Raw genomic sequence first — 12,235 nt, 5'->3', positions numbered from 1 at the left:
TGTCATTAACTTAATAAGGAGACCTCCTTTTCAAATTAGTAACCTACTTTTTCACTCCTGCAAAAACAGCACTTTTTTGCCACCACTTTTTTTTTTTACAGAGTTTTATATAGCGCGAACTTAACCAGGTATCAGAGCGCTTTATATAGCACCAGTTGCATTACATGAGGACACATTCATTTTTGTTAGGCACAGGGAGATTAAGTGATTTGCCCAGAATCACAGGATGTTCAGCATCATTGCTGATACTCAAACCCAGTTCCCAAGATACGAGGTCGACCACCCTAGCCGTTAGGCCAACACTTCACTTAGAGAATTGAAAAAATAAAAAGCTGTGAATAAAAGGTTTTTTCCATGCTGCCTGTTTCTGGAATCTGGAAAGAAGGTGACCTTAGCACAGCAAACCTTTGGGGAAGCTATATGTAAAGTAAAACATGCTTTCGTGCAGGGCACGTTTTTTTCTATTTTTCAGGAAAAAACACTACATTTTGACATATTTTGTCTATTTTCTCAGGCCACTTCAGGGTAAATCACATCCATATGTGGGTGTAGCAAAAGCACAATAATTTAGGGGCTTATTTAAGATAGCCCTGCATGGCATTTGCAGCATGTAAAGTGATACATGCATGACGCAGGGTTGTCATTAAGATTCATGAATGCACGCACAGCAATCCTGCATGGCTTTGAGTGGCCTCATAAATCATGAGGAAGGCGACGCAGAGCAAGCGGCTGAGTTGCCTTACTCTGCACCCGGGAGGTGTTCCATAGGCTTTGCAGTGGATTTTTCCACGCAACACCCATGGAATTTGACGCTGCCCCAGGTTTACATAAACATGTAAACATGGGAAAGTGTCAAATCCGTACACCTCCAGAGGTGAGGCATAATGAGGAGAAATGCCTTAATATCTCCATGTTTTTTCCTCTTTCCAATGTGTGCTGCAGTCTCCGGCCCACATAGAAAGAGGAAAACCTCTCTTAGGATTGCTTTTATGCAGGAAGGTGCCCCTTACTGCAAAAAAATAGTCCTGCCTGCAACAAAGGCACCCTTGCAGAGTAGTGCAAGGGTGGCTATGTTGTTGCTAGGCTGCCGAAACGGTGACAGCACAGGCAGAAAGGACAGGAATGCACCGTATTGCTTAACTTCAGTGCATTCCTGCCCTTTCACTTTGACGCAGGGCGGCACAGCAAGGTGACTTGCAGCTCTGCCCAAGGCAAAAATTCCATATATGAGGCCCCTAGTTTGGATTGATTAGGCGCAAGCTGTTCCAAATCTCAAAAAAGCACACAATTCTTAGGTGATTACCCTCTGCATTTAAGTGGTTAAATCACCACTCTGTTGTATAAAGTACACATTATTTAAATAGTTAAATCATGTCAGGTATGCATTTTAATCAGGTATTGAGACCTGTCCTCGTAAAATGCTTTGCCAACATTTATAACAGGCTCACTTTGCCAAGAGGCATCCCTGTGGCAGTACTTTATTTGGTGAGGGCAGCACTAAAGTTTATTGAAGCAGAGTTTGCATAAGCAATGTGGTAACAACAGTTTTTTTCACACCTCAGCAGGATCAGCAGTAAGCATGAGTACCGCCTGAGGAGCAATATGTCCTATAAAGAGGAGTGAGTTAGCAAATGTCTTCACAAGGATTCATCATTTACAAGGAAGCACCATGGCGTTAGCTTCAAGTGACGTCCAACAGGAAACCAACAATTCAAGACTTTTTTTAGAGACATTTTATTCTGACCACACTGTTCTTAGCAAGCAAGAAATATTTTATTTCCCTCTCGAACACCTACATGAAGTGTTTAAGCCAGGTAGGTGAAAAACTCTTGTCACAGGGCTTGCACGTTTTGTAGAGGCATACTTTAAAAAAAATATTCTAAAATGAACCAGATTCACAAAATATTTTGTGCAGATAAATACAACTCATTTGAAGAAAACACCTTGTAAATCTAAATACCCAATCCTTTTTCACAGAGTTGAGAGTTGTGATATTTTGCATTTGTATGATGCGTTTACGTACGCTGCAAGTCAATACTATATTGGAACTGTTGCATTCACATGTTTGGGTATGAGATGGGATTGTGATCTATTCCGCGTGGGACACCAGGCTCATGTAGGGGAGCACAAATAGTATTGTATTTGTAGACATACACATGCCTCTTGCAGGTAGCTTCTCACCTTGAAAATGTTCTCAACTGTGTTTTGGTCAAAGGTGGGACTAAATGCTTTGTCAGAGTGGAAGTTGCAAGGCAACACTTCCATATTAAATTGGAAAGCAAGGGATTCCATTATTCTCTAAGAACACTCAAAATTTCATTGGAACAAACAATTAAAACGTTACATGTGACAAGTTAAATTATCACCACATAGATAAATGAATAATTTTCCAAACATTAGGAATTATGAATGCTTTATTTTTCATTAATTGGAGTACTCTATGGGGCATATTTACGATGAAGTGACGGAGTGAGCTTTCTTTTCTTAATGCCGCACTTTACCACTTCAGAAACGCAGGGCTGCACCAAATTTACAACAATGTGGTGCAGCCTTGCATTTCCCCCCTGCGCTGGCGCTAAACTTAGCAGCCTAGTGCTAACGTGTCAGCCTTGAGGGGAAGATTGTTTATGTGCAGGAAGGGACACCTTCCTGCAAATAAACAATTTTTAAATGACGTTATGTAACTTTTATGTGTGCTGCTTAATGCAGCACATATAGAAGTTGCAAATCATCGGGGTCCCCTTCCCATACATAAACAATCAATGGCAATTTGTTGTTTCTATGTGTGTTGCACAATGTAAAATAAAGCATTTCTCTTCATTTCGCCTGCTTAAGACCAGGTTTTCTCTGGTCTTATTCTTGGCACTTCCTCCTATTTACGCCATCCTTGTAAATAGGGGGCAGTGTCAAAATCAGTGGGTGTTGTGGTGGAACTCCCACCGCAACACCCATTGCCCTCCCCCTTCACGTTAAGTACAGCATAAAAGGGTGCCTTATTTACAAGGTAGCATTAAGCCCTGTTAAGTGGCTAAACACTGCCATGAAAATAAGGTAAAGCACTTATCGCTGCCTCAACATCACTGAAACTAACTTTGTGGTTGTGATAGGGGCTTGTAAATGCCCCTACCTCTCTTATAGAATTCGAATTCTAAACTCCTTTGTGTTTCTTGTGACACAGAAAGTGTGTGTGCATAGAAAGTTTGAATTCTTCTCCAAACAGGAAAATAACTGTACGGGACAAGATTTACAATTTCTTCACTAGGCCTTTGTGAATCAGGCTACATTTGTATTAAATGAATAAAGTGCTTGAACTCTTCTCCTTACTATGACAGAAAGAAATTGCAATTTACAGAGACGTTATTTTGTGTGCATGTGTGTATATTTCTCCATCCCATCTCTATGATATTCTCTTTTTTACTCTAAGCCCTTAGTATAAGCTAAGTTAAATAGAGTGAGATATTTACCACACGTGTTAAATATCATTACCAGAGGAGGAGGCATGTACCACATGAGGCAAAAACCTCTGATTGATTCTGAGTTTCTAACTTACAAATGAGGCATAACATACAGCATTGGTATTTATCACACTCAATTCTGCATGTTTTGCCTTTTTCATGGGGATTTTGCCCCTATAAATTTCAGCAGGTTTGACCTACTGGAATCTATTGAGGAAACTGCTAGAGTGTGACTTTTATCACACATCTCGTAATCAAATCTGCAGTATTTCGTACTTTAGCCCTGCTCTTGTAATTAGAGTGTATGTCTCCTGCCTTTCTGTGACTCCAGATTTCTGCCCTGTTTTGATGACTCCATGGACCACAAGTAAGACATTGTTTTCGTCCTGCACGAGCACCTCAGACACAGGCCCTGTGGTCAGAAAGGTTTAACATAGAGTATGGTAGAAACTAGACTCTAAAGGGAAGAAACCTGGAAACGTTATTAGAACAGTGCATTTTAAAATAGATTTATTTGAAATAAGTAATTACATTTTTGGGGGAACTATATTTACAATCGGATGCAGAGGGAGATAAAGAGATTCACTAAGAGTAAAACAATTTTTTATAGCCCTATACCCTTACCCCTTTATCTTTAACTATGTGCCCTTAACCCGTATCTCTAACACTCAATGCTCTGTGTATGTGTGTGTGTGTGAGAGAGCATGTGTGCATATGTGCCTGCGTTTGAGGTGTATAGACACAAACACATTTTAATATCTTAATTTCGATGTAGTAACTCCTGCTGTTATTGTTCTAAGTAACCACAACAAAATTAATGTAACGAAAAATCTGACAACACTGTTTATCATATATAATATCTGCAAATTATTGGTTTCTGATAATGTGGCCTCAATTAAGATAAAATAAAGCAAACAAAAGTGTGCTATATATATTTATAGATAGACAGACGGACGGACGAACGGACGGACAGACAGACAGATAGATATGTAGTTATAGATAGGACCATGTTTATGTAGGAAAAGCATATTTTGACTTGCTTATCACTTTAGCGCCATATGCAGAATGTTCACAAAAATTAAAAAAATAAGTGTGTTGGTGATTTTAGTTGTATATGAAAGTTTTGAGGGTATCCGTGAAGCGGGGACGGAGAAAAATGGGGTTTAAATTTTTTTTGCATTTCCCATGTTAATTCCTATCGGGATTCTGAACATGCTGAAGTACTGGATGGATTTACACCAAATTTGTCAAAAAACTAGCTCTTGGTCTAAAAGAGTGCTTTTTAGGTCGAGCATTAGCGCACAAGCACTCTTTGCAAGACCTGCTGTAATCACTCTACCAAGTGTAATCTAGCCTGCTGCTTACAATTGTTTCACTCCTGTATCACTTTAATTTCCTGGCTTCTTATTGGTTAACGCTCTAATACATCATTTCCAGTTTTACGTGAGGAACACCGGCCGATTACAGTATCCTTACACTCCAAAATGTTATGTGTTTGTTGGGGACTACTTATTTATTTAATTTTATACAAGTGTGTGACTCGGCATGCTTTCACTTTAGTATAGCTGTTGCTCACTTTTGCCGGCCGCATTTGTTTATGTACGCTTTAACAGTGATGCCTGTGCACCTATTGTCAGCAGTTTGCTTTTTCTATGTGACCCCGGATGCATTTGTTTGTTTATGTACGCTTTAACTTTAACCGCTCTGACCCCTTCTGTTTCTTTGATAATGTGATACATTCCTTGATAAAGTTGAAAGTTGTTTGTTTGTAAAAAATAGAAGTTGCTTTGCCAAGACAGTTTTTAGTTGGCTATACCATTCTGAAGCAGGGGTTCACAGGACCTGAACGCAGGTTTACAATCCTCAGATGTTGTTCATCCTTGCATCTCTGTGCATGCCAGCTCACTCTTGACACGAGAATCATGTGAAAAAGCACGGTGTTTGATACCAAACACGACAAAATTTGGTCATTCCATAATAAAGTTTGATTTCTTGAGTTTTTCCAGTAGCCAGCCAATGTAACTCTATGGGACGCTGGTCACTTACAGTAAAACCTTGCTTTACAGTGTTACTGGAGGGATATATATGTGGGAACATATATACCATCACCTTTAACATAATGAACTCTACCTCCTGGGCTGAGGAGGACAACCTTAAGAGTGACTTACTTACATTAAGGCAGTGGGGTGGCTCTGCAGCATGAGGGGTGTGCAGGGCCCTACTCGAGCAGACAGGCTGCTTATGCAGGGCTGGAATGGCAGACCTGCAGACACACTTTTATTCAGGTCACCTAGGGTGGCTTAACAAAGGGCTGCAGCTCTGGTGACCTCTCTTATCACCTTTGCCCTGGATACCACTAGTACCATTTACAAGGAACTTATAAGGAGTAATAAGTGCATGCCAGTTGTGTGTACCAATTCCCAGCTCCAGATTAAGGGGAAAAAGCACTGGCACTAGACCCTGGTTAGCAGGTCCGAGTGCACTTCCAGTCTTGTGGGAGTGACCATGAAAAAAGGGCACTTTCTAACATGTACTCACAGACTCACTGAGAAACGTATGCACCCACTTACACACACTTAGACACTCATAAAAGTACTGACATTGCCATTGTCAAATGCATAGATTCAAATTGAGAGTTATATATCCTGAATGTGCTGTTGGGCATTGCCTTCAGGCTTTTGCTTTGCAGATCAACAACAGAGTCAGGTCTGCAAATTGTTTTGGTTTTTAAAGGATTTTTACTGAAAAGTTTTAAGTGTTTGGTAATAGGGTGGCTCTTAAAAGAGCCATTGAGTGTATTGTGTGTAGATGTTAACTGCACATAAATCAGACTGCAGTCTTTCAAGTTGTTAATAATTATCCGGCTGCTTTTCTGAGAGAAATGTACTCCGTCACTTCTAAATATATGCTCCATATCAAAGCATACATTGTTGTTGTAGATGGAGCCCATGTTGTGGTCTCAAAGGAATGCAGAAATGTTAGACTTGGGGGTCTCTAGTTGGCACAGGTATGCACTTGTGACAAATAGGGACACTTGCCTCTAGTCAGGGTAAGGGGGTACACTCCTAAAATAACCCCTGCTCACCCCTTGGTAGCTTGGCATGAGCAGACAGGCTTATCTCAGAGGCAGTGTGTAAAGTATTTGTGAACACATACAGTAATCAAGTGACAACACTACAGATGGACACCACACAGGTTTTATATCACAAAATAAGTCTTCTTTATATAGATTTACCACAAGACCATTAAACGACAAAAATACACAATACTGTTACTTTAGATGGTAGAATTTTGCAGTAGTTCTCTTTAGTTCTTAAATGCGACACTTTAAGTCAATGTACCTTTTTAGATGCGACACGCAGAGCAACGAAAATGTTTCAACGATGTTGATGTGATGAAAGTTTTGGTGCAAAGAAAGAAAGACGTGAAGATCTTCCAGATGCAGCACGCTTCTCCGATGTTGCGAGACGACTCGATTTGATGCGTCAGCTGCAGCGGCGACACACTTTACGCGATGCGACGACAGCGGCCTTGGCAGCCGCACTCTTCTCCAACGTTGCGAGACGCTTCCGCTCGATGCGATGTTGCAGCGACTACACCACTTTACGCGATGCGATGACAACAGCTCCGACGGCGACACGTTTCTCCGTGGATGCGAGGCGCTATTCCTGATGCGATGCAATGCGACAACTACGATGGCTGCGATGGCGACACACTTCTTCCTCGATGCGAGACTTCTCTTGATGCGGTGCAATGCGTCAGCTACGATGGCTGCGATGGCGACACGCTTCTTTGGTGTTGTGAGATACTTCCTGGATGATGCGAGACACTTCCGCTCAATGCGATAGCTGCATCGGTGACACACTTTACACGCTGCGATGACAACAGCTCTGACGGCGGCACACTTCTCCTTCTTGAGTCGCGTTTCCAGCTCCTTGCGATACGCAGTCCCTCAGAAGGCTCAACAACAGCAGCAGGCACTTCCAAAGAACTCTGGGGAGCTGGGGGGTGAAGTCTGTTGTTCCTGAGACTTCAGTAGGAGGCAAACTCTTTTCTAAGCCATTGGAGATCCTTCACAAGTTGAGCAAAAGTACACACAAAGTTCCTTTCTCCTCTCTTTGGCAGTAGGCAACCCCTGCAGGCCAATCCCCCAGTTTCAGGGATAGTCTCGCCTCAGTTTCTTCTTGGTTCCTCTCCTCAGCAGAGTTTCTTCTTGTTTCCCAAAGTGATCTAAATTCTTGGGATCAGGGTCCCAATACTTATACCCCAAAATCGTTTGTCCTCTGAGGGCAGAGGGGCCTTTCCCTTGTTCAAACCGGTTCTGGTCAGTCCTGGAGCACTTTGTTTACCTGACTCCTTCTTTCCTTTCAGAGTGCAGGGCAGAGACATCAGACGCACCACAGGAGGTGGAGCCAGCATTGTGGAGGGAAGGCACAGCCCTATTCAGGTCCCAGGTGCAACTCCTCCCACCCATCTAGATGCAGATCTCTCTATTCACCACTGCGACCCCTCACCCTGTCTCCTGGAATTCCCCAGCCCTGTCACTCAAACTCTAGACAGGGAATACACAGCCTAGCAGAGGCAGGTTTGATTGGTTAGACAAGAAAATGTCTACTTTCTAAAAGTAAATTAAAACAGCTGGCATGCACTCAACTTAACTAGTGTGTCCTACTAAACAAAATAATGGTACACATATTCTAACTTGGTGTTCAATACCTGTGGTGGTTCCACCCTACCACCAATTCAAAATGAAGTGAAGACTAGAGCAGTATGTTCTAGACAGGACCTGCACTACCTAAAACACTCAAATCTGAGTGTACGTTGACTGTTTCACCATGTCTCGCTTGTTTTAAACATCCCATAAAACAATTAAGATCAAATATAATACATAATGTACAATGTATACAAACAGTCCGAGTATTGTGACAAAAAACATCTGAAACAGAAATTCTTCTTGCTGGTGTGTTGTTTAATCACACTTCTCTTGAGAATCCAAAATCCAAAATAGTTACAAGAAGTCCAAACAATACATTAAAGCAGTACGACGCAACTCAAGTGTCATTCCCAATGCATTTTGGGTGAGTTCATCACCCTTCTTCAGGGGAATTCTACAAAGAAAATGAATCTCATTTATTATATTGAATGTACAATAAAGTCTGAAATTTACCCAAATGAAAATGAGATGAAAGATGATAGTAGAATTGGTAGGCCTCTATGTCCCAGGAGGGTTTAAAATACTGCGAAATGAGACAAGTGGATAAAGTGTGTAGACATTTTAGACAAAGAGTGAAAAAAAATGCAAGAGAGAGAAAGAGAAGAGAAAGTGGACTGTCGACTTACGGGGGAAACTAAAGAAATCCAAAGCACCGCGTGTGTGAAGTGCTCAAATCACCTTTCATGCTAGGTATGGTACACAATCCTACTCTACCTCAGAGCAAAATCCTCATACTGCAATGGATTCCAAACTCAAATGTGTGTCTATCTCGACTGGTCAGAAAAACCTGTAAAATGAGCGTCAGAATAATTTGCAAATGACCACCTGATAATATCAACAGAAAACACACAAGCTAGTGTATCGCAGTGAAAAAACAGTAGCAAACTCACCAGGCGTTTTCAACGTCGAGAGTGTCCAACTTGCTAGATTATTGCATACGGTGTTCGCAATGCCTTTGTGGATGTGGTGTCCGTAATGTGAGGATGGATGCGATGGTTGTAACCACTAAATGGTTGAAAGACGCTGGTGATGTTTGTGTAGATGTTTCTAAGAGACAGCGTGCAATCAATTTACAGAAGCACATTACGAATGTATCGATACTAGTGAATGCCTGATATTCTAAATGTTACTTACTGTTATCTTCAGATTAAAGCTCCGCGCGATGATCCAAATTACAAATAGTGTTCGCCCCGTGCGAAATGCTGCTTAAAAGTGAAATCAACCGGAACTGGCGTATGCAAGCTGCTGTGATGTCGTAAACACAAATGAAGGACTATAGCTAGTTCTGACATGGAGGGCGGCCATGATTGAAAGGTTTACTGTCCCACATATCATCCCAAGTGCACGAGGGTGTCCTCTACTGTTGTTAATAATGTTAATATTGAAATCAAGTAAGTAAGAAAGAAAAAGAAAGAAAAGGGAAAAATGAAAATGAAAGGTAATGACTATAAATGATTAAAACACATTGTGATGCTGAAGAGTGATGTTCAATATCCTTGTACCATTATCTATATGGATAAAAGCTGTTGATCTCCGAAATAATCTCAACTACATTTATGCATGAAAATGAATAATGTATTAACAGCCAAACTGCGTCTCCAAGCAGTATCACTTAGATGAAGAGTATACAATGATTTGTCAACATCTGACTGACATCATCACTTACTGATAACAAAATAATATTAAATGTGTGAATTAACCTGGTACATCAACAGTTTTATATCAGCAATATTTATACATTATTCTTACAAAGCCAGTATTTATACAATGTTACATGCTACCTCTAGATCCTAAACATATTGTGAAACCTGTTGCGGAAAAGATACTGTGGTGGTGAAAACACCGTTTATAACTCACACAAGTATAACTACTTGTATTGTGTGGACCACGTCATGAATCACAATGACTTCTGACGCATATATATTTAGTATAGTACTAAAATATTATTGCCTCTTAAATTATAGTGTTTTGGAAATGTTGCAACAATAAATCTATTGTGCATAAAAACCTGGCGCTGTCTAGCTTGTGTGTTTCCATTGGTCAAAGATATTTCCTCTTAAATAACAGTGTTTTGGAAACATTGCAACTATAAATCTATTATGCATAAAAACTTGGCGCTGTCTAGCTTGTGCGCTTCCATTGGTCAAAGACAAAAAGCAATATTAGTTCCGAAACTGTGATGAAAATTGAATTGCTGAAAATTCTATCTTAATCAATGTCAAGGAAGCTATTGTTAAAATAAACTGTGTTTGAAGAAACGTGTGCTCTAAATAAAACCCTTAGTCCTATTACCTATTAGTGCGTATATAACATGTATATACCTAGTATGTGTGAGCATGCCTAAACTCAAAAACTAAAAGAACTACAGTGTGCCATCCATAACCTACGGATTGACGACAATACTTTGCCCTCTGGCTAAATTTAAAATGATGCATTATCTGTCAACACAGATGCTATAAGAAGCATGCTAGCTCAATTTTGTCATTTAAGCCCTTGGGGCTCATGGTGTCCAAATGCTGAATCCAAAATGATTCTCTCTGCGTGATGTGCCTTGACATGTCTCGGTCATTGTGTGATTGTACAACTTCTATCACACTAAATCTTAATTGAGCTATTGTGTGATGTACATCACTCCAATGGCTTGCTAGTGGGGAGCTCAGTGTTCTGGTTCGAATCCTACTTTTGTGTTCTGTGATACGAGTCAGTAGAGACCTTTCGGTTTTCCCAACATAATACAGGCCACAAGGGTATCGTATTATGTATATAACATTTTGCGTGTTGCAATTGGCTGTAAAGTGAAACTTAATCTGTTTGCCCGACCAGGGATGAGCTATAGACGTGCCAATTATGTCATTATTGCAGTGAGAACAATTGTAACATTTTGTCATGCCCTTCGGTGCCTGAGTGTCTTGAGAATCTTGTTTCTTTAAAAGTACCTTAAGGTTGTTAGAGCGTTTATAAGCAAAGATCGGTGGATCTTTAAACAGATTCCAAAAATCAGGTTCTGTTTGTAGCAGATCCCATCTGTTCAATATTATTTTTTTAATAGCAGGCGAGTTGGTTGAAGACCTAGACACAAAAACTTCCCTTGTCTGTGGAATTTTTAGTTTTTTGTCTAGTAGTGTGGATCTGGAAACCTTGTCTAGTCTTGCTGCTGATTCTTCCACAATTTCTCTTGGGTATCCACGTGACAAAAACTGTTGTTTAGTTTCTTCAAGGGTTGCTTGCATTTGTAGTGGATCTGAGGTGATACGCTTGATTCTAGAAAAATGCGAAAATGGAAGATGTCTTTTTAAAGACCCTGGATGAAAGCTGCTGTACAGTAATGTATTGTTACGATCGGTAGATTTTTTGAAAAGCTTAGTGACAATCTTGTTGGACTTCATTTCAATGTTTACATCCAAATATGAAATGGACTGTTTATCTAGTGTATATGTGAACTGGATCCTAGGATTGTATTCGTTCAGTGAAATGAGCTTATTCTCAAGGGTTTGTCTGTCTCCATGCCTCATAATAAAAATATCATCAATATACCGCCGGTATATGATGAGATGGTCAGTCCAAGAGGTGTCATTCAAGATGTTTTCTTGTTCGAACTTCATCATAAAAATATTTGCGTAGCTGGGAGCCCCCGAAAAACCCATAGATGTACCGTTTGTTTGAAGAAAATATCTGTCATTCCACTTAAAGTAACTATTGAATAGACAAAAATGTAACAATTCAAGAAGAAAAACCTTGTTTGCCGGTATGTCATCCTGCTGAAGCAGGGCCCATTCAATAGCTTCAATACCTTCAGCATGAGGAATCGAGGTATATAAGGATACTACATCCACTGTCAATAACCATATTTCATCATCAGAAGGTAAAATGAGATTGTCTAGTAATTTCAAGAAATGAGTCGTGTCTTGTACATAAGTAGATCCTGCTTGTACAAATGGCTGCAAAAATTTGTCTAAATAGTGTCCTAGTGGTTCGTGGATAGAGTTGCACCCTGAAACAATAGGGCAAAATGGAGGATTTTGCAAACATTTATGAATTTTTGGTAACATGTATATGAATGGTCTAC

At 40.3% G+C, this 12,235-nt stretch overlaps 1 protein-coding gene across 1 annotated transcript in view; it reads left to right on the top strand.

The window, feature by feature from the left end:
* Window positions 1–1,659: 1,659 nt before the first annotated feature.
* Window positions 1,660–12,235, top strand: part of LOC146861561 (indolethylamine N-methyltransferase-like) — a 125,168-nt gene continuing 114,592 nt past the window's right edge. The window contains exon 1 of the mRNA XM_085645948.1: window positions 1,660–1,814. Coding sequence (XP_085502074.1) covers window positions 1,670–1,814 — 145 coding nt within the window. The 5' untranslated portion in view covers window positions 1,660–1,669. The remainder of the gene's footprint in view (window positions 1,815–12,235) is intronic.

The sequence above is a fragment of the Triturus cristatus genome, chromosome 3_1 (genome assembly GCF_964204655.1).
Source record: "Triturus cristatus chromosome 3_1, aTriCri1.1, whole genome shotgun sequence".
Lineage (NCBI taxonomy): Eukaryota > Metazoa > Chordata > Amphibia > Caudata > Salamandridae > Triturus > Triturus cristatus.
This window is presented reverse-complemented; position numbering and strand designations above follow the sequence as displayed.